We start from the raw sequence: 27,372 nt of genomic DNA on the forward strand, positions 1-27,372 counted from the left end.
TGAGACAGCTAGAATAGATAAAATTTATGATTTTAATCTTGTACCTAGTATTGCTAAATTGATATTTTTTACTTCGGGATTTAATGGTTTCCTTTTTTAATGCAAATTGCCAGTATTTTAAGGTGGATCTACTTGGTCTTTCTTGTTACAGTCAGCTCTTCAAGGTGATATAAAAACTTCCACCTTTAAAACAAATATAAATATTAAAGAACACACCAGTATTTTAGTGGATTATGAACTAAATGCTATCCGCTATTCATATTTTTCCATAGTACTCTATAACTACTCTATAAGTAGTTAAAATCAAATGAAAATGTTTCATAAACCCTTCCCCTAATCCCACCCACACTTTGTGTCCTTAAAGGGCACTTTTATAGCATCGGCAAGGTCAAGTGCTAGCTTGAGTAGTGAAAAAAACTTCTTCACAGCTGTGACCCATTGTCTGCCTTCCTTCTTTCTCCATTCCCAATCATCATTCTCATCATCTTCTTCATCCCCTGATAATTCTAATGCTATCCTTCTGAACTTTCTTTCATAATGACACCTTAATTAAGAAACTTTTCCCTGCTCTGGATACATTTTCCCTATGTCTAGTTCCTTATTATCTCCTCTACCACTTTTATTTTTCTCTTTCTCTCCTTTGTTTCCTTCTTGTGCCTTCTTACTTGAAATCGGAAGCAAATTATCTTAGAGGTTTCCCACCCAAAGCAAAGTGCTGATTTCTTTCTACTTGGGAATTTTCATGTTCTTGGAATCCCGTTCTTGATTAAGAAAATGTGAGTAGCTGATTGCTAGTGATCTAAGAACAACTGAGAAGAGGGAAGGTTTGCTCATTTTTCTCCCTATGTTGTCTGTAATTGTATACAGCTGTACTTCATAAAAGTGTCTTTTGGGACTAGAATGCATCAGTAAGTAATGGCAATGGCATTCATTTAGTTCTTTGCATCTCATCTTGAATGATTGCTATTACTCTTTTGTCCCTTTTGTTCCTTCTGTATGCTAATTGATTTTCTCAGGTTCCTCTATTAAAAGATAAATGAAACAAACTTACTAAAAATTTCTACTATAATGATTTGGTTTCCACTTAGAGTGTTTGGGGGCTTTTTTTTTTTCTTTTGTATGTCACTGTTTTTAAAACATGTCAGCAAAATTGGGTGTAGAACTTATTTTAATTTTGGCTGTGCCACACGAAGAAGTGGAGCATCTCCGTCCTGCTATTCAATTCTGTTCAAGAATTACATGTACTTTATTTGCTGATGTATCTGCTTCAGACGCTGCATTTACATGCTTGTTCATAAAGTCCCCAGAGAAATTCTTTAATAGTTGCTGTAGGATTCACTTGTTGCTATAAAAATGTTTCCTGAGGATCCTTTCTCATTTTACAGCTGTGTCCTCTTTCAGAATGAGATAAATTAAGAGAAATTTAATTTGAATAAGACTAACTGTGTAGATTTGTCTGTTTGGCTGACACATATATCAGTTATATTAATTCTACCAATCACATCTTACTCTCATCAGTTTTTTATTTTCTGCATATCATTGACCAAATTATTGAATAGAGTTGGACTTAGAATGCATTTAAAGGCCTCCCTTTTTAATTTATTTCTTTCAGTGATAAATTCCCTGTAAAAAGCTGTCAGTTCATCAGCTTTCGATAAAATTAGTGGATATTTTGTTGCCATTGTGTAACATTATTTTTAAGCAGCATGCTATGCATAGAAAGTCTAATGCTTTACATAATTCTACACCTATCTTATTATCTTTTCTGGCAACCTTGTAGCTGTGTAAAAAATGTCTTGTTTTTAAAAGCATTATTTTTTTTAATAAACAAAACCTTGTCTCCATTTTCTTGGGAATTGTTACCAGATATTTGAATTAATCTTCAGAAGTTTTTCTATAAAATTTAATGGAAGTGGTCAGACAGTTGTTTTACATGACATATTTTATTATTTATATTTGAACATTTTTCCATTTTTCTGTTATATCCATGGAGTTTAAAAGGTAAACATGATTGTCATATGTTTTGTGCTCCTTGGTAATACAGTAAAGGAGTTTAACTGATTTGTAGAAGAGTTCATATTTCTTTTTTGTTTTTCAGTTTGGAAAAAATAACAGTACTCATGATATGAAAAGCATTTTGTCATTCAAGAAAAACTGACATGGCACTGTGCAGGGCATAGAAATCTCTTAACAGGTATATTCGACATGCAGTTTCTCCAGGCAAAGTATTGCATACTTAATATTTAGCCAAGGTAAAATAATACGGCTTCTAATATTGCTTTCTGTGTGGTTACATTTTTTCGGTTCCTCTTTTAAATACATTCTAAATGGAGGACTGAGATCACAGTATTTTCAGGGTTCACTGGAAGCAGAGTAAAACTCATTTATAAAATTACTTAACAAGATGGTTGCCTAGTAACAAATGCATTCTGTGCAGTGTATGAGTTGTCAATAACATCCTACATAGAATCTTCAAAACAGTATTAGTAGTTGCTTTTTTACTATGCACTTTTGATTTTGCAATTTGAACATTTTTGTGTTACTGGTTTTCCCGTTTTTGTTCCTACAACTAGAAAATTACCACCTATGTATATTGATTGACAACTTCTTAATACTTTCATTTAACAGTAAACAACATATCAGAAAAAAAGTAAACACTGGTTCAACACTTTAAAAAAAAAAAACACCCCCTTAGTTTTTTTTGAATACCTTTAGCTTTTTTATTTAAAATTTCCCATGAAAATTCCCTTTTTTTTCCTTCCCCCCATCTCCCCACTCTTTTTTTTTTTTTTGATAATATGAAAATCATAGCTATACTCTGTGTGCAGGGTGATATCTAACAAATAATTAATGTGTGTTCCCATACACAGTATTTGATTCTTATCAGTGTCAGGCAGGGAACTTAGGAACCTAAGTTATGAATTAATCTTCTTGCATGTTTAGACTAAGCACTAATAAATGCTTGTGTTTAGTTTTCTGTGCGTCTCATCCCTGGTGGATGTCTAAAGAATCACGGAATCACAGAACCGTAGGGGTTGGAAGGGACCTCTGGAGACCATCTAGTACCACACTCCCTGCTAAAGCAGGTTCCCTGGAGTAGGTTACACAAGAAGGCATCCAGGTGGATTTTAAATATCTCCAGAGAAGGAGACTCCACAACCTCTCTGGGCAGGTTGTTCTGCTGCTGTGTCACGCTCAAAGTAGAGAAGTTGTTCCTCATGTTTGTATGGAACTTGCTATGTTCCAGTTTGTGCCTGTTGCACCTTGTTCTGTCACTGGGTACCATTGAAAAGAGCCTGGCCCATCCTCTTGACTCTCAGCCATTAGATATTCATAAGCATTGATAAGATCCCCTCTCAGTTGTCCAGAATGAACAGTCCTAGGTCTCTCAGCTCCACATTCCTCATCTTTGTAGCCTTCTGCTGAACTCTCCCTAGAAGTTCCCTGTCTTTCATGAACTGGGGAGCCCAGAACTGGACACAGTACTACAGATGTGGCCTCATCACGGCAGAGTAGAGAGGGAGGATCACCTCCCTCAACCTGCTGATCACTCTCATTTTAATACACCCCAGGATACCATTGGCCTTCTAGGCCACAAGGGCACACTGCTGGTTCATGGTCAACCTGTTGTCCACCAGGGCACCTAGGTCCTTCTCTGCAGAGCTCTTTTCCAAGCTGGTCAGCCCTTACTCTGTACTGATGCATGCGGTTATTCCTCCCTAGGTGTAGGTCTCTGCACTTACCCTCACTGAACCTCATCAGGCTCCTCTTTGCCCAACTCTACAGCCTGTCCAGGTCTCACTGAATGGCAGCGCAGCCTTCTGGTGCATCAGTCACTCCTCCTACCTTTATATGAATGGCAAATTTGCTGGGGGTGCATTCTGTTCATTCATCTAGGTCATTGATGAAGATTTTGAACAAGACTGGACCCAGTACTGACCCCTAGGGAACGCTACAGACCTCCAACCTCACTGCACCACTGATCACAACCATTTCAGTTTTGCCAGTTCTCAATCCACCTCATTGTAAACTTATCTATCCCACACTTAGTAAGTTTTATTATAAGTATGTTGTGGGAAAGCCTCACTGAAGTCAAGGTAAATAACAGCCACTGCTCTTCCCTCATCTACCCAGCTGGTGATGGCATCATAGAAAGCTACCAGATTAGTCAACATGATTTCCTCTTGGTGAATCCATGTTGACTACTCCTGAAAAGTTTCTTTTCTTCCACTTGCTTGGAGATGACATCCAGAGTATGTCATTTTATCGCCTTCATAGGGATAGAGATGAGGGTGACTGGCCTATAGTTGCCTGAGTCATCCTTCTCTTGCCTTTTTTGAAGACATATGCTTTCATCCAGTCCTCAGGCACTTCTTCTGTTCTCCATGACCTTTCAAAGATGATAGAGAGCAGTTTGGCAATCACTTCTGCCAGCTCTCTCAGCACTTGTGGGTGTATCCTATCGGGGCCTATGGCTTTGTGTGTGTTGAATTTGCCTAGACTGTTTCTGACCAGATCTTCCTCAACCAAGGCAAGTCTGGGAAACCCAGACTCTCTCTCTTATCTCCAGGGTCTGGGATTCTCAAGGGGCAGTCTTAGCAGTAGAGACCAAAGTGAAGAAGGCATTCAATAATTTCACCTTCTCAGCATTCTCTTTTACTGGGGTACCCACCTCATTCATCAGCAGACCCACATTTTCCCTTTTGCTGCTGACATATTTAAAGCCTTTCTTGTTATCCTTGACCTCCCTCAACCAATTTATTCCAGCTGAGCCTTCGCCTTCCTCACTGCATCCCTGTATGCCCTGACAACATTCCTATATTCCTCCCAAGAAGCAAGACTCTTTTCCTATGTTCCATAAACTTTTTTCTTTCATTTGAGTTTTTTCATGAGCTCCTTTCTCACCCATGAAGGTATCCTGCCACTTTTGTCTGATTTCTTACTCATAGGGATGCACTAATCTTGAGCTTGGAAGAAGCGATGCTTGAACTTCAATCAACTCTCTTGGGCATCTTTACCTTCCAGTGCTCTAACCCATGAGATACCTCCAGGTAGGTCCTTGAAGAGGTCAGAGTTGGCTCTCCTGAAGTTCAGGGTGGCAGTCCTACTTAATGCCTTTGTTTCTTCCATGTAAGATCCTGCATTCAAGGCTGCTGCCAACCAGTCTTGTTTGTAAGAACAAGGTCCAACAGCACACCTCTCCTCATTGGCTCCTCCACCACCTGCATCAGAAAGTTATCTTCCATGCACTTCAGGAACCTCCTGGACTGTGTATGCCTGGCAGCTGTGCTTTGCCAGCAAATATCATAGTGACTGAAGTTCCCCATGTGTCCCACATGTGATTGTGATGCTACTTTCAGCTGTCTGTAGAAAGCCTCATCGACTTCCTCCTCCTGATTAGGCAGCCTGTATTAAACACCCACAAAAGTGTTACTCATACTAGCCTGCCCCTTAATTCTCACCCATAAGCTCTCCCCTTATTCATCATTCGTCTCTAGGCAGAGCTCAATACATTCCAGTTGCTCTCTCACTTAAAGAGTATCTCCACCACTCCACCTTACTGACCTGTCTTTCCTAAAAAGTACATAGCTATCCACGGCAGTGTTTTAGCCATGTGAGCTATCTCACCATATCTCTGTTATCACAATGAGATCATGGCCCTACCATTACAAACAGAACTCTGATTCTTCCTGTTTATTCCTCATGCTGCATACATTTGTATACAGGCACTTGAGGGAAGAAAAGGGAGCAGAGGATGCAGGTTTCTAAAGGGTGCAAGAGGATCCTCCATAGCTATACGTGCTCTTGGGGACTACAGACTGACTGCTGGGAGCATGTTAAATTGATTCTGAGTCATCTCAATATAAGATTAATTTCTAACCAATGGACAGTTCTGCAAAGATTAGAATATGTAAACTTGTCTGCTTCACTTAGTTCTTTGCTTGAGTTGAACAATCAGGAATATGCTTTCCAGCCTGATTGTAATTCATTCTGTGAATGTGAAATTTCAATACATGGAAATGGGAAGACTGCCAAGATCATAAAGTTCAGGAAAAATTTTAGAAGTCAGATAAGAGTATCTCTGTGCATACTCTGTATGCTCTCAGGTGGTGGTACTGTACTGTAATGAGATGATGTGCAAATCTTAAACTGTATTAGGAGGAAAATGATCCTGCTGTGATCAATTTAAAATCCAGAGAGGCACTTCCCATATCTCATCCTTTATCATTTACAGTGTAAATTCAGATAACGTTAGAGTGTGGAAATGAGTACTGGGTAGCTGTCTTCCATTTATTTTTTCCGTATACATGGAATTTCATGGTGTGATAACAGCATTTTGTGAACGTGAATGGTGAACATGCTGTCAATTCTCCACGTGCTACAGTGAATGCTTCTCAATTAGATATACTCATTAAATATGTCAATTAAAGGTACTTATGGCAATTTCTGTTTCTTATTTTCAGCATAATATCAAATCACTGAAATATAGTAAAGCTTTCAAATAATATGATGTGCAAACACTGTGATAGCTCAGTCTTTCCAAAGAAAGCCTTGTAAATTTTAATTGGTGCTTGCATATTTTTTCTAAGGTAATTAAGCACATATGATGACTGAAACGTTTGAGGCTGTGTGCTAGTTGTGAAGAAAACATGTTTAGCTGAATACCAGCAATAAGTTATAGGGAATGTATACAGAAAAAACTTCGTTATCCCAAATGTGTTTTCAGTAACTTTTACTCCAATTTCAGGAAAATGCTTTCTTGTGTATTAAGAATGTTCTTTAACTGGGGCTTCTAGGACCAAATAATGAGTGATCCAGTACATGAAAAATACTAATATTTAAATGTGCTATAATTACAAATGCCCTCTTGCGCTTTGTAAATGCGCAAAAGATATACAAAACATTTTAATACTTGGTCTTACAGGAGAAATCTGAAGAGTAGTTGCTCTGTAGGCACAGAGCTCTGTGTTCTAAAAATCTGTTAAAATTCTAAAAGCCATTATGAAAAATAAAATCTCTGTAGTGCTTGGCTGGATTAATAACATAAAAGTAATTAAGACTCACTTATAATCACAGAGAAAAGAGCAAAACCAAAAGCTGTTATTTTTACAGATTCGGGTAATATTTTTTCCTGACTTTTAAGTTTAGCACAGTTTTGGTCACTGTGTTAACTGCCCTTTATAATTAAAAGAATAAAGAAAAGTCAAAAAACTTCATGTACGTACACACAGACTCTAGTTCTACTTTACAGTTTGAATAATGTGTGAGCATAAAATAATTGATGTTTAGGATATACATATCTCTTTTTCTTCTTGATTTTTTTAATGATGATTATTGGTATTTTATGTTATTTAGTAGATGTAGAAGTAGATGGTTAAAAAAAAAATAAAGATTTCATTTTTTTTATGACATTGAAAGAACTTCAAATAAATTGATGAAATGATTTAGAGGACTTTCATTGCACTTTGGAGCACTGAGTTATGCTCTTGTTTTTAATAAAGCCTCTGATTATTTTCTGAATCTCTTTATGGTCTTAACAGTGCTGCTTCAACGTGGAAGTCATGTAAAAAATAGTTGAGGATGGGAATTTCATATATAAGTTTGGAATTAACTAGTCAAGATATTTTTTTTCAGTTTCATAGAGTTTTATAGTTTTATTTTTAAATGCTGACATTCAGGCAGGCAATTCTGAGACACTGGCAACTCTGATTTCTTACATAATATCACTGCTTTAGATATCCAGTCTCACTTTGTTTCACGTAAATTTAGCAGAGATTGTCCTTAATGTAGTAGTTAATATTTATCTACTGACCTCCTTTAATAATGAAAGACGGAAACTTGCATAACCCTGAAAAAAGCTTTCAACCCTAACCAAAACCTGTGGAACAAATAACTGTTGTTATCAGAGACCTGTTTTGCTTTATATGCATTATGCACTTTTGGAAATTAAAGGCTCAAAGTTCCTCAGTGAGAATACTGAAAAAGTTGCTGCAAATTGAAATGTTATATGTTACTGGTGAATAGAGGACAAGCACCACATTTAATTTTGTGTATTTTTTCATTACCACTTGAAATTAGCTTATTAATAGTCTTTATATTAATGTTTTGTTAGTTTTCACACTTAAATAGAGTAAGATACTTTATTACCTGATTTCTTTATCATTCTGATTTCATTTTTGTAGCTTAACTTAAAAATAGAAAAAATAATTTGCAAATAATTGGCAAATTTTAGACTTACTGGAAAAAGCATGCAGGCTTTGCGTACATAGACACAAATATATGTGCAGGCACAGTACGAGGTATACTTTCTTTACAACTGTGTTATACATATTAGTAATTTCAATTGCTCTTGCATGTGTTAGCTGTCTGCTACAGTTTTCAGGAGCAGTTATAATTCAGGGTTCTCGTGAGCTCCCCAACCCCACAGTGCCATCTGCCAGATCAGTGAAGTTAAATGGTTTCTATTTACACGGGTTTTGAAAGGGAGAAGTCTCAGTAAGCCATAACTGTTCTTTAGATGTTGTTTACATTTTGAAAGGAAACTCTGAATAGTTAATTGCTGTAAAAATTCATAATTCCATGGTTATTATGCAGAATTCTTGTTAATAGTTTAAAAACTGGAAATGATTTCCTGCCTTCAGATGGAACTGAGCATATTTTTCAGGCTCTTAGGAGATTTGAAATATATTACATTTATCAAAATCAGGCAACATGCTGTAGATTGGAGCTCAGTTACACTTTCAGATTAAAGTATTTGATTATCAGGTGATAGTGAACAAAGTACAGGATAATTAAATATATCATCAATTTGTTACTATTTTTACAGATTCAAGCTCAAAAAAAAAAGTGCTTATGCATTAAGAAAACTAAATATTTTCATGAGGTGTCCATGTCCAGGCATTGCCAAGAGTTGGAGATGCTGGACTCTTCTGTGCAGAGGCCAGGGCTGCCTCATGCCGGACGCAGTCAGTTACAGAGGACACCAACAGCTTCCCAGCAGGGCATGGCTGCCCTCAGCAGCTGAGATGGCAGCACCTCAGGGAAAGCCATTTTAGAAAGGAATAGAAGGAATGCTCCTAGCTGTGAGTGAGATACAAAAGTGTGAGAAGCCTCCCTGTGAGAGTGCACACACACTCGCCACCCCAAAATTGTGTAATTGAGATTGACTATAGTGCTTAGGTCATCATATAATCCAACTGTAAAAAGATGCATAAGGAATTATATTTCTAGAAATGCTTCTTTATGATCTTGCTTATTTACCCTCTCGAAGCTGGCTTCTCATCTGTCCCAGCTCTTGGAATTTGAATCTACAACCAAGACTTGTATGTGAGCTTTCCTTTTCAAAACTGCTCTTCTCTGTAGGTACAGAAGGGCTGGTCAGTCAGCAGATGTTCTGTGTTTAGTTGGCTGCGTCCACAGTCTGAGCATTCAGATTTTTGCTATGTGATCTGTCCATTATCAGGCAACTTGCTGGCTTGATTGACATCTGTAGACTTGGAGGGGTTGGGAGGAAATGATTTCTTTGGGGATTTGGTTTATGATTTTGGTGCGCTTACTGTTACCCAGGTCTGTATTATGGTATGACGTGTATGTCTTCCTTAAGAATGTCCTTCATATACTTCATAATAATCTTTATTGAAAACTTCTAATTCTTCCATTTTAAAGGAAGTCCCCATGAGACTTCCTTTCGCTTTAACCGGAGCATTTTTTTTTATTCAGAACTTTTATGTAAGTAAAGCTTCATAATGTTTTGAAAAGGGCATAGCCAGGTAGAAGATACCTACCTTACTCATCTGCATTTGAGACAAGCTGAGAACCTTGTGTGTGGCATCAGTTATACTCCATAAAAGTATTTTGATGAAAATTACTGTGAACTTTGATCCTAAATACTTAGGCTGGTAAGTAAACTGTGAGTCAGCCTACATAACTTTACTGTTCCAGAAGGAAATGGGAAAATTCCTGATTGGTTTCCTCAGTCAAATCTTTTGGTTGTTTTCATTCATTTTGAAAGCTATCTGGAAACATGCAATGTGCAAGCTTTTGTATGGAACGTAGTATTTCATTGTAAAGAACTATTTATTGCCTTTATCAAATGGAAAGGCATGCAATAAGCATTTGGAGCGTTTAAAAAAAAACTACAAAAAAAAGTCTCTTGGTGACTTCTTTGTATCTTCAGTTCTGCAGAAGTACTCATACATAATAGGGAAATGCAGATAGTGATGAATCAGGGTAGATGGCCGAAGAGAGCTGTGGAAATGTCTAAGCAAAAGCCAAGATTGTGGAACGTAACTTACATTATTCTTTCTTTTTACGCGTGAGAATTCAGCTAAGGAAGAAATGATGCTCAGTTATTTGTTCTAGTTTTGCTTTTAAATTGTACAATCCCTTCTTAACAAAGCCAGTTCTACTATTCTTGTTTCTTTGTGTCAGTTAAAGACTACTAACTTTTTTCAGGACAAAAGTATTGTAAAACAGATGAATTAGCAAGATTTGATGGAATTGCAGAGTGCTCCGATTTCTTCAATACAGGATAATCACTGGCTTACATCTATTGTTCACCTTTAATATATAGGGTAAAATGCTTCTGTGCTGTTAATTTTAAGGGATATTTTAAAACTCTTACTGTACTTGATTTCTTGGTGTCAACGGTTTTTGGGCGTTCAGCCCAGTTCCGTGACGAATGGGACGGGGAACTCATGGACCCACGCCCCGGGAAAGGGAACAGGGGAAAAAAAAAGGGTAGGGAGATGGGCCTGAGAGCAAAACAGCGGCAACAATCTGAGGAGAAAACAAACTAATTTACTAAATAAGGTATCAGAATGCAAAACAACACACTATAATACAATATAATTACAATTTAAGCTGATAAATCCAATACAATGAGAGAGAATGTCCAAAAATCAAGGTAGGCCTTACTCTAATATCGATGATAAGACAGCTGGGGAGCAAGATGCTGCCAGGATGAGAGACAGGCAGAAAAGAGAGCAGTTCTTGTGATCTGCAAGTTTTATCTTTCCCTCTGACCGGAAATGGTAACAGAGGAGCAAAGTCCCCTGGGGAATGGAGTAGTCCTTCTCTTCTGAGAATCAGGTACATACACTGCATGATGTTATAATGTGGAATACCAATAACCGAAAATCATAAAACCATGACACTTGGTTTGTAACACTTGGATCATTTACAGATTTTCTTTTTCTTTTTAATAGGTTGAATCTACACAAAGCATGATTAGGATTTTGGGCCTTTCGGCTACATTACCCAATTATCTCGACGTTGCTACGTTTCTACATGTCAATCCCTACATTGGACTATTCTACTTCGATAGCCGTTTCCGACCTGTACCACTGGGACAAACCTTTATAGGAATTAAGACAACTAATAAGGTAAAGAATGCCAAAGAAAGGGTTGCTGTTTGTTTTGATCATACTTCATCTATGTATGTGTAGCGGGATACTGGTTTTTTGTGCCCTACCTGGTTCTACATAAAGATGCACCTATTTGAGACAAGCATAAAGAATCCAGTTTCCCCAGTTTGCAGTCCTTGTATATTGTTATTACTGTAGCTGGATATGATGGTATCTAGCTGTGCATTTCCTTCCCTTCACTGATAAGTTTTGCTTGATTAAGGAGAAATCATCACCCTCAACTGCAGAGTCACTGCAGAAGCTGATTATTCTGCCTTTCTCATTTCAGTTTTCCACTTTGCTAGAAATTATGACAGTAAGGATGCCTGTGGAATAATCACTAGAATGTTAGAAGAAAAAAACATTCATTTATGAAATCTGGATATGTATGATGAGAGATGCATTAATTTAACATTAGTTGGACATAAGTGATATGAAAACCTTAATGTCCTAAACCATTAGCTTTCATACATGCATGTTTGATAGAAAACACATTACAGTAGACCCTAAATGAGCTTATTTGTGCTCTTGCTCATTTTGGGAAGCATCAAGGCCATGTAGGTATAAAATTCTTATTAAAAATTACAAGTCAATTAAGTGCAGTGCCACTTGACACTTAAATTATAATTCTTCTTAAAATACAGAAATCGATACAAACATCTATCTATAAATTGGTTTTGCAAAGTTTTCTTATGCTTCTCATTAGCCAATAATTAAAGCTTAGGTAACTTAGAGAGGTCTAATATTTTATAGCTCGATGTTTTGGAAAATCTTATTCTGCTATGCTTTTAGTTTAATAGAAATAAAAACATTTTTGTTCAAAAGGTAATTTCATAGCTTAATCAATGATAGTGTTTATTTATTTTTGTAAAAATGAAAATTGCTTTTCTTACTAGTTAAGTAGTTCATTTCATCTGCAATGCAGGAAAGAAACTTTAGTTTACAACTATAGGGAGCCATTTAAAGACTATACACACAAGAATAGTTTACCATATGGTGCTTACCATGATTTGCATATTTTAACCTTCATTAATGTTTCAAGTACCTTCACTATTATTTGCTGCTGCCTTTCTTCCAACTTTTCCTAATACTTACTCGTCTATTTTGTTTGTTTCCTCTGGATGGTAAGAAAAAGATAAAGACTCCATTTAATTATACTCACTTTAGAAGGATCTCTGATTTAAAAATTGGAGTAATATGCAAATTATCCTATGGCATTTAACATGATTAAAAAACAGTTAGTTTTCTTAAAAGGAAAAAGACCCCACAGTATTAATAAACATTATTATTAGGGGGTAGTAGTTATTCTGACAAAGACAACTCTTTTGTTAATGCCAGAGACCAAGAGTTTATCTTTTTGCTTTTTGGAAGAATGTCGTTCTAGATTTCATAGAGTACAATACATTTTGCAGTCAAGTTAATACACTTTATAACAAACAAGAAGTAGGAGGTATTAAGCCTTTTTTACCAAGAATTCTGTTCAGTATAATGTTAATAATGAACCTGCCAAATGATTACTTATATCAATATTCTTCTGATCTGTCTGAGAGAGGGAAAGCAGTGCAAGAACCCACAGAATTAAAAACAGCTCTCACAGAACATTAACAGATCCAGTTAATACTATGTCTGTATCCGTGCTGATAAATATCAAGGAGATAGAAGGTCATTTGTTCCTTTAAGTAGATGCATTGCTACAGCTTTCTGACATCTTTCATCTGAAAAACCTCCCCAAGAATTTGGAGCAGATGAATGACTTGCCAACTCATATGCAAACTGCAGGGAAGTCTTCAACAGCAATAACAGCAGCCTCTTAATCGTAGCCATTTTAGCTATTTCAGATGGACACAGCACATTTTCTCAGGCTTTTAGCATACAGGAATTTGATTCATTTCCAAAATACTTCTGATCCCACTGTGAACAATTCATGCTGAAATAAGGCATGCTTATTCTTTGTAGTTCTGGATTCCACTAAAAAGACTGTCTATCGCAGTCCTATTGTATAATAGGACACGTGCTTCACTCAAGTTGTGGCAAAAGCTTCCAGATCTCTCTGAGCTGCTGCTCACATCTAGACTACTTCTCCGTGGTAGTGTGGGCATCTGGAAGAGGCCCAGTCAGCCTTGCAGAGCTCAGTGGAGGGGAATTCTTGCTTTAGATGCTGTTTCTCACTGCGGTTCTGCTGAAGGTACTTAAGCTAGTACTGAAGTTTTTCTTCAGAACATGATTTAAGATGCCTGTGAAAGCCAGCTAAAGATTTGTTTTGGTGACTTAGCATTTCAGTGTTACATAGGAATTGTTCTTTTTTATTCTGTCGAATATATGTAATATCAGAGCTATTTGTGATGTCAGTTCATTTATATATTGGTTATGTGTTCTTAGTTGAGACTTGTAATGATGTTTTCTCCCTCTTCTGGATTAGATACGCAGAACACATTTTGTATAACTTTTAGTGTATTTGTTATGCATAGAAGTTAACCAGGGAAGTTCTTAAAACTCTGTATTTTGAAACTCTGGCAGCATATGGAACCAAGACTAAAATTTGCCTTCTTCAGTTGAAGATCTGTAAATGTCAGATATATGCATCATCCAGTCCATTTCTATTAATTAATAAAAGACTTTTTGTCTGATGTTAGATAGTCTGGATATTATTAATCTATTTATATCTGGAGTTGTTAGGTTTTTTCTGTGTATGTGTTTTCCTCTTTATGTATAATTGCAAAGAATGTATGAAGTTGTATTTGTATGTATATACATCCTTATGTGTGTTTATACACTCCTCATTTACAGTTCTCCATAACAATTTTCACTTTTTATTTGAAAAATAATTAATTGAAATGCTAAGCTTTCATTTTCAGACCAATTAGACTGGCTATTTGTCTCTTGCACACATTGCCATCTTTCTCATGTTTTTACTATTATTCATGCATGATGGCAAATATGAATATTCTCTCCTTCCCACTAAAGCTATTAAAGCTATGTATTTACAACTTTCATCTATTCTAGATAGCAGAATCTTTTATTTTGGAGCCTCTCTGAAGCATTTTATTTACCCATAATTGGAATCTCTGCACGTGGTAGTCCCACTGTTTCCCATGTCTGACCCAACTGTGAACAAAGTTCTTTTTTCTGTGACAAAAAGCTAGGAATTAGTAGTTGCATGGATATGTAGATCGGCAGTGTAAAAGCTGTATTTATGTACTACAAGATAAAAATATTCATTTGGAATTTGGTGGTGTATTGAATGGATTATTCCATCAGCATCCAGTAATGGTATGATTTCTTATATATGGAACAGATAAAGAACAGAACTGGATTACCTCTCTTTAATTGTTTAAAAAAAAATAACCAAGTCACATAAACTTTTATCCACTGCCCTTTTTTGTATTTTGTCAGCTTATTTTCATGACCTATTTGTGAATTATTATTAATAATAAAATATTGTTAGTAATGAAGATCAGTATAGTGCAAATTTTATTGTATAACACATCTTTTTCATAGGTCACTATTATTTGGTTTACATAAAATAGAACATATGTAAAATTTGAAATGTTTCAATATAAGGTATGGTGTTTACTTTTCAGGTGCAGCAGCTGAATCATATGGATGAAGTATGTTATGAAAATGTACTGAAGCAAATAATGGCTGGACACCAGGTATTTATTTTTTTGCTTTAATTTGCATTCGGAACACATATAAAGAAATTAGTTTTGATCATTATAGAGTTGTTTAAAATATTTTTTCCTTTTTATTTATTTATTTTTTTATTTTGAGTTACTCCACTTGAAGGGTCTTTAGTCTTGACAACACTTACAGAATTGGCATGAAAGAAAGTCAAAACAGGCTGAGAAATCTTGGTTTGTATCAAAGGTGCAAGTTCTTTATATATATCCTTCAAAGTAGTTTAATGCATATTTATATTTCTTGTTTAAAATGACAAAGCAAAGAAGGCTGGTACTTAGAGGACTTGGACTATAATGGTATAAAAAATAAAAATGCAGCACTTATTTGTTATTCTCACCCTTTCCCATTAACTTTCCAGTTCTAGTGTATTCTGTTAGAGAGTAAGGAGTGAGAGTCATGCATTGTTCAAGACATAGTACACAAGGGTTCAACATACGTCATTTGAAATGTCCTTGATTTTGTGTTTTGTTTTCTTAAAGGAAGTTATCTTTCATTTTGCTCTTCAGTAATGGTTTCTGCAGTGAATTTTCAAATCTGACATTCCCTTGCACTAAGATGGTGGGTTTATCTCATGTGCCTGAAAAGCTTATCATTCTGTTATTATTGTGCTCGTATATCACCCCACACAGTGTCCCTTTTTTTATTAGATTTTTGCAAATATAGAGGTGTGAGAGGCAGTAGTTGTGACGGGTATGGCACATGTTCAGAGCGGGAACAATTTCTAGTGCTATATGATCCTTGAAGAACCTTTTTTTCAAAGTAATCAAGAATCTTATGCTTATAAAGCATGATCAAAGTGTCAGCTGAATGGGGCAAGTGTCAAATGGATGGGGCCAGGCTCTTTTCTTTGGTGGTGCCAAGCAATGGGACAAGGGACAACGGCCACAAACTGTGACTCAGGAATTTCCATATGAACATGAGAAAAATCTTCTTTACTTTGAGGTTTGCAGAGCAGTGAAACAGGCTGCCCCGGGAGGTTTTGTAATATCCTGCTCTGGAGATATTTAAATCCCACCCGGACACTTTCCTGTGCAACCTACTGTAGGGAACCTACTTTAACAGGAGAGTTCTATTAGACGATCTCCAGAGGTCCCTTCCAACTCCTATGGTTCTGTGATTCTTTGAATCTATGTATAAAAGAAGGAAACTTACAAACAGAAATGCTAAGAACTGCACATTTTTTCCTGTTTCATAGAAATTTCAGATTATGGTGTTATTTTAAAAGTTGAACAGTTGGTTTATTACTTTTAGGAAAAGTTCTTCAGCAACAGCTTAGTCTTCCTGCTCCCTCTAGCTTAACATCATTGTTCCACTTACCTTCTCTTGTCTCTGCTACTGGTGCTACGTTCGAGAAAGTGTTCACAAAATCGTGAAAATTGTATACAGAAATGCTGATGCTTGCCTGAATTAAGATTATTAACAAAATTTGTTGGCAGCACCAAAGAAACTTTAGTTTATTTTTTCCTCGTAGTCTATTGTGTACATATCTTACCAAATTCCTTACACTGAGGTAGGTTTAGGTGCTTGTATTTTACTTCTTATGTTTTCTTCTGTATTTTTACTTGCTATAGAAGAACCTATAAGTAGCAGTTTCTTTAAGCCATTATGTCTAAATAAGTAACATATCTTACATTTCAGGCAGGAAGTTGTATGCTGTTTCAGAATATTTATTGCACCTTTCTTCCCCTCTCTTCTCTTTACACCAAGGGAAAAAATAGCTATAAGCATGTATAATAGTACTTTAAAAAATAAAATAAAGCTCAAATACAATACTTCATTTAATTCTCACAGATATTTTGTACTTTGCACAGCTTTTCCTGATAATGGTTTTAGCTCCTGAGCAACTGAACGCACAACTGTTTTAAGGTGTGTGCTACAGCTAGAAGAGGTCAAGTGAAAAACTTTAGTCTCCATAACGTTACAGTTTCACTGGCTGAGGCAATTGTTGATCTCACCTTCTGAAAATTGTATTTCAAGCCAACAACCAAATAAGCAGTGTATTTTCAGACAAAGCAGAAGTGTCATTTCCTTTATTGTATAAAAAACTGTTTGATTTCAGAATGGTTTGGTTGATTTGATTCACTTGATTGTGAATGTTAAGCATTTTCTTTGCTTGAAAATGTTTGTTCTGAGTACAATACATACTGAGTATAAGTAGCCTGTGGTAAATATGCCACTTAAATTGATGAAGACAGAATAGCTTGCTGACAGCAAAAATTCAGTACAAATGCTGTTCTTTGATGATAATTCAGTGTAAAAATTTATTTAAATGTGCTGAATATATATATGCAAGCTGAATTCAGTAAAAAAAATGTAAATGCAGCATTTCAAAAAGTTATAGTAATGTTTAATGATAATTTAGAGCAATTGTATCAAGAACAGATGTGTATATCAAGAAGGAACAACATTTGAACTATGTTACAGAACTCTTACACATTCATGTACCTACCAATTACATTGGAGTTTTTTGTTGGTTTTTTTTCAAATTATTGAAAACATATTTGTCTTTACACTTATGAAACTAACATTCATATCCTGAAATGAAGACACTGGTATTCAATCTTTGACAATACAGAACTAAAAGTATCATCTCACTGTATGATGCTATTAATTATCATTTGTAATATTGAATTGTATAGAAAAAATGAGGGATTTTTTCTTTTAATGAGTATACTTCAATTATCTGTCCATTATACCAACTGCAGATGTTTGTTTCTTTAACAAAAATATATTACAGCCAGATATATCTGCATAGAAATACTTAGTCCATAGTGAAGTATGAGTACTGTGCTAGAAAGATTTTCCATAGTGTCTTCAAATAATTTTGCAAATAGCATTTGATATTCTGAAGTTATCACCTTTTTCTGATTTACTTGGTCTTTAGAAATCTATTGTCTTTTGTCCAGTTTTACTGTAGTCTGTTACCATCCTGTCCTGTAACCTTTCCTAGTTTTTTCAAGTTATCCTTTAAACTTGTGCTTATTTAAATTCTGTGTATGTGTAAAGTTTATTTGCTTTTTAACAAAATTGGTTGTTTCTAAATATTCTTCTAAGAAAAATCGCAGAATTATAGAATTGTTTGAGTTGGAAGGGACTATGAAAACCATACAGTTACAACCCCATGGCCCCCCTGCAGAGACACCACTGACTAGATCAGGTTGCTCAAAGCCCAGTTCAGCCTAGCCTTGAACACTTCCAGGGATGAGGCATCCACAGTTTTTCTGGGCAGCCTGTTCCAGTGCCTCACCACACTCTGAGTAAAGAATTTCTTCTTAACATCTAATGTAAATCTCCCCTCTTAGTTTAAAAGAATGCTTCCTTGTCCTATCACTATCTGCTTATCACTATCTGCCTGTGTAAAAAGTCAGCCTTCCTCCTGTTTACAAGCTCCTTTCAAGTACTGGAAGGCTGCAATATGGTCTCTCTGGAGCCTTCTCTTCACCAGACTGAGCAAGCCCAGCTCCCTCAACCTTTCTTCATAGGAAAGGCGCTCCAGCCCTCTGATTATCTTTGTGGCTGTGTGACCCAATCCAGCAGCTCTGTGTCTTTCTTGTTCTGGGGCAAGGATTTCCTTGGCCCATGCACAGGACATTGCACTTGGCCTTTCTATCTTCATGAGGTACATACCATCTCCCTCAGTACTTAGAAAAATTTCCACAGCGGTTGTGTTTTTATATGGAATTCAATAAATGGTTGGAATTTTGTAACTATTGAGGCAGTAATATGTGACAGGCATCGATCTCATTAGCGTTGCTCTCGAGAACTGAAAAGCTGAGTATTCTATCTTATGTGCAAGAAATACCAGAATCAGAGAAAAATATGTTGTCTCAAGTTCCATGAGTTAATGCACACTCCCAGTGGCCATCAAATGTTGTCTCTTTTAAGATTTTTACTAGTCTTTTGAATGTCTTAACAAATTAAATTCAGTAGTTTTTTGTTTACATCCTGTTCAGTTATCTAATTTTGAAAGAATTCTAACATGCTGAAAAGGAGTCATTTAGTCGTATGGAAGTCATGCTGATGTGCCTCTGTCATAGGGCATAGTCTGAGGTTTGACTGAAGTGGTATGTTCATGTGTTTTAGTAGATGTATGTGTGTTTTCATTTTTAAAACTAAGGGTGGTGGGAGGTAGCTGCATTCTACAGGCATGTGTTTTGACAGATGGAGAGGATCTTTTTATGTTGATTTTTCAACAATCATACTCTGCAAGACTTCATGCTCTTCCTGGCTGCTGGGAAATTAAGAGTTGGTGATTCAGCCTTTAATTTTGATCCATCTGCTCAAACTAATGAGATATCTCATTTGTAGGCTTCACTTTGAATTACCAAATGCAACTGAAGCTGTAACATTTGTCTTACAGCACAACTCTCCTCTTGTTCAACTTGACAAAAGATGTAATGATAAATGGCTTGCCCTACTGAGTTTTCTGGGGATTTTGTTATAGAAACGCTTTGTGATGACTGAAGAATATCAGAAAAGGTTTCCAGGTGCTTTTAATGTCAGTGTGCTTTTTTTGTAGCCTTACTAACAATGTAGATCTTCATTAGGATATTTCTCTATGAAATCCTACCTCTTAAGACTATGTTAGGTGAGATTTGATTTTAACTCTTTTTAACTTTTTTTCAGTGTCCTTCTGTGCTTGGTACAATCTGGTGAATATTTATTTTAATGTCATTTTTTTTAATTTGCTATGTTCTTATATTATCTACAAGTATGTTAGAGCCTCTTGGACTGATTTACACTTTTGAGTTGTATTTCTAGCTCTTAGTAAACCAAAGGACCTTTAAACAAAGGGGGAAAAAAGTGATAATGCACACTGTTTATTGGAGAATGTGACCCCATACTCAATTAGAGGTAGAGTATTTCTGCCAATGTTTTTCTAGGATAACTGAGGGATACCATTCACTCAAAGACTGCCTCATCCAAAGTTATCATTCCCTCAGCTGATTATAGCTCTCTCTTGTCAGACAGTCAGCAGGAGTGAATCACAGGCATTAACAGCATTAGTTCAGCTATGGAGCTGAAAAAGCTTCTTAACATTTTACAGACATGTGAGAAGGACATCTAATGCCAGGGAGTTCTGGAGAGTGGGCAGCACCTTTCTGAGGCAGCCTGCAGAAAACCTCCCAAGGTCAGCAAAGACAGGGACTGAATACGATACGTATCAACATCGTTTTTATAATAAAGTGAAATATTGCTTTGCTATCCAGTTTCAAACAATGCATGTCCTACTGTTCTTATCTTCACAATGTATGAGGTGGAAATAACCCTTGTCATTGTATGCTTTGAGAAATAATACAGTGCTTTTAGGAGTTTTGAGGAATAACATAATGTTTTTAAGATTTTTTTCACCTCAGAAATGTATGCTTTTAACTACACTATGTTGCATTCTCCAAAAATATTAAATTGGTGCACTTCCCAAGGCTCAGTTTTTTAAGATAGCGTCTGAGGGAAATAACTCTTCTTGACTCTGGCCATCTCTGTTGCTTTATTGGCTCACTTCTAGTGTATATTCTGCTGTTATTATCCTTTTGCTGTTTTGTCCCACTGCCTTGGATGCAAAGAGTGTTGATCATATGTTTCTGTCATTGTCCCATCACCTCTTAAACATTTTTGCTGCTATGAATTTTGTTAATTCATAATAACCTTTCACTTTATTTTATGTGTAAGGTGAAGAGCCTCTAAAAAGCTGAAATTACGTAAGATTTAATTTTTTACATTGTGAATTAGAATGAGAGTTGCTGAAATTCCTTGAAAGATTTCAGAGAAAGTGCTTCCTCAAGCAGCACTTGTAAACCCCTCATGCTTTTGCTACATTCCCCAAACTACTCATCTCTTGTGTTTCTGCAACCTTTTCTTCTTTTTTTTTCATAGTTGATTCTCTTTGATTCTACTTATACCTTCAAAAGAAGTCGCATGTTCTCTTTGCCCTTGATGTGGTTTCAGCAGGTCTCTTGCATTTACTCTTAGCATCTTGCTTTCCTATCTGTTTCGATTTGTTTTCTTCCTAAACTTCAGAACTCTGTTACTCCGTTTTATCTTCAGCCACAGATATCTGAGTTTCAGTCTTGGTTCCTTGCCTAATGCACTTTGCTAATTTGCCGTTTCAGTTGTTTATTACAGTTTTCATTTTGGAGTACCTTTGGCATTCTCCCATCTACTGAAATTTTTTGTCCATTTTTAAGAAAATGAGTGTTTCATTTTCCACTGCTTTTGATAATTTTCTGTGCAACTCTCAAATGATATATTATCTGTTTTAACTTTTCTTTCAGCAGCTCTGGTACTCAGTGAAACTCCTTGGAAGTTTTTTCTTACTGAACATAGTATTTTCAATTCATAACAAAAAGTAGCTGTTCAGTGGAAGCTCTGAAATCTTTCTGTGGTTCTCACTCAACCTTCTGCCTGTGCAAGCATTGATGCTCAAGGTGTCAGTACTTCAGTAGTGAGTAGTTATCACGGGTCTAGAAGAAATAGTTTCAGTATGCAAGGAAGAGCTTTTCTGCTGGCCAAAGATGCCCAGGTTGTCTGTTGCAAAGAATGTGGATTTTTGCAACAGCAAATAGCTATTGAAAGGCTCATCACAACATAAATATGTAGTATTACTACATTTTATCCCATATCTTTTATGAACTCATGTGCCTGTAGGAACTGAAAAGCAGTGGAGAGATGAATTTAGAATGTGAGAAGCTTTACTTCTGGGACTGAAAATGGGAAGGAAAGCTTTTTTTTTTTTTTTTTAAAAAAAAAAAAAAAAAAAAAAGAACAGCCATAGACAGAACCATCCATTCTAGATGCGTTGTGAGCGGTGATCTTCACTCTACGCATTTTCTGCTTATTTCAGTTCACTGTTCTTAACAATCTTTTGAAGAAAGGTGTGTGTTTGATTTTTTTTCCAATTACCTTCTTGTCAGTGCCTGAGCTTTTGCTCTTCTACTTGAACAAGTTTCTTATGCTTTGCTGGCTTCTGTCTCAGTTACCATTTTACAGTTGCCATTTTTTACAATATTGTGGCAACTGCATCTGATATACATACCTATGGCATCTTTGCTATTTATCTTGTAAAATGAAATGTGGGTGTTTTTTTAATGTGCAGAGTGCAGCCGTGATATTTGTTAAATTCTTAATGTATGGTTAGTATGCAGTTATGTAGATATCAAACTTGTTGTATTAATTAGAATTTACATATTTAGTTTAAATGTACTGTACCACTGTTCTGCATTTAGCTCATTAGAAATAATATTGAGATACTATCTATGTACTTCTTAAAATTGTAGAAAAAAATTTAATAGTTTTGCACGAGTTATTAATACTTTATTCTTTCAAATTGATATTGTTGATATCACAGGTCAAAAACAGATTAGGCTTGAATTTATATAGTCAAAACTGTTTATGTGCTATTTATTGCCTATAAAAGATTCTCTGTTTGTAATTGTTCTCTATTTACAATAATTGACTTCAACTTTGCAGTACTAAGAAGTGTCAGCTTATTTTTGTTAAAATGCTGTCTTAAACCAAAAAAGAAAGACTGAGTAGTTATTCTTAATCTATTATATTAAATTGTCAGAAGTGAATTTGACAGGTATTAATTTCATCTGTGAAAATGATGGATTAAATTTCCTTATTATCATTTTCCCAACTGTTATTTGGTTGCAGAAGCCATGGGAAGATAAAAGTTTCATAAGCTTGGTTACTGCCACTGCTGACAATGCTTTTATAGCTATGTCCTAAGATAAGATTTAATAAAACATTGCTTTTTAGAGGTCTCTCAGGAACTTAGTATCTTGAAAATTAAGGTTGTCTTAGTCTTCCTCATGGGCTATGTAGTGTGCATAGCACTCTTTGGACAAATAATTCTGTAAAGTTATTGGATTTGTTAAAATTTGTTATTTATCTAACAAGTCGTGTTGTGGTCTTTTTTCTGGGCTTCTATTTAATAGCCTAAAAAAGTTCATTTAAGTCTGCGTGGTTTTTGTGGTTTTTTTATCTATATAGGTCACTTCTGCATCACCGGGTACAGCTCATTTGAATACATGTAGATACTGTTTGTATATGCACACATAAATAAGTATGAAGTGGTAAAGTAAATGGCCTGGCAAGATTATGGCTAGTCTCTTTAGATATTATTTCCATGTCAGCTGATTAATTGAAGATTGGATCCTGTGTAGTTTCTGCACAATTAGGGGCCATTAGTATGTGTGATTTCTTTAACTAAATAACAGATCAACTAATCAAGGGATTTTTATGTTCTGCAATTTCATAATTTATTTATGCACTTCATGATAACAGCCTTTTGCAATTTTAAGGATATGATTGTTATTATAATCTTATGCCTGAATAAATAAAACTTTCTATCTTACTTTAATTAAAAATCCTAATTTGGTCTGCTAGCCATGTAGATGATACACTTCAAAAATTTTATGTACCAGATGTTTCATGCTATTGTCAAATGAGATGTAGGTATCATTTTTCCATTATATTTTCTAGCCAAATCTCTTTGGCTTTAAACATTTACTATCCTGTCAGCTGCCTATATGAACAGCTGAGAAATGGCTGCAAATGGATGCTGTAACAAGTTATGCACGTGATAACTCTTAACTCTTCAATTTGATAGTCTTCTAAATGTTTGCGTACTGTATTTGTGTGCCTCATGCTGATTTTTGCATATATGTCTCTGTTTACATAGTAAATTGTCTGTATATTTGCACTCAGATGTTCACTATTAAATTACAAAGACCAAAAGCACAAATTTATTTTTCTTCCAATCATTATGAGTTCACGAATTATTTGGTACGTCTCTAATCACAAACACAGACATCGCTGTGTAGCTTTGAAATACAACTGCTTTAGGTAGCAGTTGCTCCTATTTAGAATTTCTCTTCTTCTGATATTAATGAGTGTACACTGAATCACAAAAATCAAATTTAATTCCAAACTCCTCATAGCCTAAAATTTATCTTCAAATGAAATAATGTATAGTTACTCTACAACTTACTATCATGAGCAATCTTGTCTTTTGTGGATGATTTGAGTGTTAAGTTACAGATGTGCAACTGGCGTGTTACCAGCTCTGTCCTTCCACTTACAGCTGTGATACAGGCAGCTAGATCATTCTTGCAGCCTAATGTTGTAAGTTCTACTAGTTCTAGGTTAACAGCTCTGTTTCAAACACAGGGCTGCAGACTATGAGTGGTCTAGAAGATTGTGGGAGGTAAGGTCTGTGGATTCCTATTAGCTCTGTATTGTTCTTCAGAAGGAATTTAATGACAAGGTTAAATGATAATGAAGAAGAAATGTTGAGGATAGGCAGTGGACTGAAGCTTTTGAAAATTAATGCTTACTGTAGTTCTTGAAGAAGTCAGTGTGTTTAATGTAATAGACAGTATCAGCTAACAAGCATCCTAACTATCATAAAAAATTTTTGTAAATTATGCAAAATGTAACAAAATAACTACTCTCTGACAAGACGTGATGCCTATCATAGACTTTTTAATAGATGTCACCAAAGAATCCCATAGAAATTTCATTGGTGTTTCAATTTAAAATACAGGATGCTGTTGAAAATATGTCATTTTGAAGGAGTCAGTGAGGATAGGAAATAAAAATTCTTTATTAAGATGTTAATGTGCATCAGGAAATTCCTTTAGATTTTATATTTGTTTTCACTTTCCAGAACAGTATTTCTTACGTACATAGTTCTTTGGCATTGATAGTTTCTTTGTAATTAGTGATGATTCCAGAATATGATGATTCCAGATGATTCCAGAATATGTTACATTCATATGTACTGTCATATCCTTAATCATGAAGTATTTATAATTTTCTTATTTAGGATATGACACCTTAAGAAGATCTAGGTATATAGAATAGGGTTTACGAGGTACATCTAATTACTTTAGCAGTTTACTACTGTTCATAAAGTACCGCATCATTTAAATTCTTTGTAACTTTATTAAACTTTGTATTAAAAACATTGCTTAATACTTGAAGTTGTTTCTTCTCTGGTTTAGAAAACCTGTTGTTATGGGTGGGGTTAGGGGGAAATTTCTGCATAGCAATATGTTTTTAAACAACTCTGACAAGAAATAAGCTAGAAAAACTGATTATTCTGTTCTTTAATTGTTCATTAGACTTATTTATTTTATTGACTCTTACAAGATGAGAAAGTATATGAGTTGACTTGATAATTTACTCTTTATTTACTCGAGTAAAAAGTATGGCAGTAGGTATCCAGTATCCCCTTTGTTCCTTTCCTGAGTAGAATTTGCATACTACTGCTAGTTCCTGAGTTATTCTTACATATTATAGACAGTGTATATTTAAGTAAATGTAATTTTAGAAACATAAAAGAATAGGCTTTACAACTGTTGTTCTAAGGTGATAGTTGACAAAAATAGAATTTATTTTAAGGAAAAAACATAGAAACATATATATTTTGTGAAGTCAGAACAGCTGATGTCAGGCCAGGACAAAAGGAAATGCTTGAAAGAAATTCTTGCATGATCTTGTTTTGCTAAAAAAAGATGCAGTGAAAAGCTGTGCACAATTTTGAATAACAATTGTCATTCAAGACCATTGGCATCTGTAAAAATGCAATTGTTAGCTGCCTAATGACATATATTTGCATGGTAATGGACTAGCTGTTCTTGCTTAATTTTCTATACAAGAATAGATCTTGCTATATCTATTTCTATCCTGTCAATTAAAATCCAAAATAATTTCTACTACCTGTAGGAGTCAGTAAAGTATTGTTTGTCTTAGAGAATAATTTGCCTTCTACTTCAATTTTCATTCTGTACATTTTTGCTCTGCATTCTGTAAGGTTAACTCTTCGTACTGTTTTGCAGAAATAACATGTTTTGGAACAATTTTTTTCTGTATTAGGCATTTCTAGGCTTAGTATATCAAGGTCACGAATGTTTTCATCTTTCACCTTCTTCTCCCTTTGACTCAGAGTGTTTCTGTTTGTGCTTTTGTTTCGGTTTGAAGAGTGATCTGTTACAATATAAACGTAATAAAGGTAAAATAAATTGCCCTGAAATGCATGGAAATAAAATTAATTTGAACTAAGTATTCACTTACCTACAGTTTAAATATATTTGACTAAGGCTTCAAATTGAAGATAGCATAAATCCTGTTACATTGTTCCGAAGAGGATTTCCTTCAGTATCCAGAAATCCATAGTTTACCACTGATTCCATAACTGAGCATTCTATGTAAATCAAAATAAAAAGCAAAATCATAAATACAAGTGTTCGCAGTTTTTAAAGTAATTCATTTTAACAGTAATTTAAAAATTCTAAATCAACCATAAACCAATCAACATACATAAATGAAAAATATGTTACTGTTCCAAATCTTTAAAGGATTTTGAACTTTATGATTTTCATAAAGTTTCATATGGTTAAATACTTTTTATTAAGAAGCATCTTTTTGTTAGCGATGCTGCGTACCCAGTCTGTTTGTTCAATGTAGAGGTTTTGTCTTATCATACTATCTATCATTCTAATGCTAGAGGCTTAATGTAAAACCTTCTGGGTCCAAAACTGTTTTAACCATAGCCTTGAATGGAAGTGACACCATGCCCCTAATAGTTTCATTTCCACGTTGTGGCAGAAAATACTATATCGTGCTTTGCATCACCACAGCTGGTGCCTCTCTGAATTGCTTGTACACTTCTGTGTGTTGAACGAAAAGGAGAAATAAGGGATCTGCATCCAGAAACTCAGATCTCATTGAGATCAGAGAGCTCACACAAACGAAGTGCTGCAATAGATGGGAACAGGCTCTTTAACAAGAGCAGGTCAGTGTAGCACGGATTTTGCTTGTATGTGAGAGCTCAGCAAGGATACCTGGAACTCAGCTTAGAAATGGACGGTGGTCCACCTGAGAACTTACGAGTAGGAATAGTGAGTAGACAGGCATGTGCAATATTGTTGCAGGAGTTTACTACAGACCTGCTGTCCAGGAAAAAGAAGTAGCTACAGTCTTCTTCAAAAAAGCAGAAGTAGTTTCATATCCACAGTCCATGGTCTTTCTGAGGTCTTTACCACCCCACTACCTTCTGGAGAGTCAATACAACAAGGCAAAATCAATCCCAGAAGTTTCTGCAGTGTATTAGTGATAAATTCTAGCACAGGTAATTGAGGAGTTGAAGAGTGTTAACACTCTGCTGGACCTTGTGCTGAGATGTACTAGGAAATCTTGTCACTCAGGAGTCTAATGGAGACAACAAGGCAAAAAGCACAGACTTAGGCTTTGAGGAAGCATATTTTGGCTTCTTCAAGAT

General features: G+C 35.5%; 1 protein-coding gene across 6 annotated transcripts in view; it reads left to right on the forward strand.

The window, feature by feature from the left end:
* The window catches only part of ASCC3 (activating signal cointegrator 1 complex subunit 3), a 261,190-nt gene that overhangs the window by 97,847 nt on the left and 135,971 nt on the right, over positions 1 to 27,372 (forward strand). For all 6 annotated transcript variants that reach the window (XM_021390450.1, XM_021390449.1, XM_021390453.1 and 3 more), the window contains 2 exons: positions 11,208 to 11,384; positions 14,987 to 15,058. In XM_021390450.1, the coding sequence (XP_021246125.1) occupies positions 11,208 to 11,384; positions 14,987 to 15,058 (249 nt within the window). The remainder of the gene's footprint in view (positions 1 to 11,207; positions 11,385 to 14,986; positions 15,059 to 27,372) is intronic.

Source organism: Numida meleagris, chromosome 3, assembly GCF_002078875.1.
Source record: "Numida meleagris isolate 19003 breed g44 Domestic line chromosome 3, NumMel1.0, whole genome shotgun sequence".
Classification (NCBI taxonomy): Eukaryota; Metazoa; Chordata; class Aves; order Galliformes; family Numididae; genus Numida; species Numida meleagris.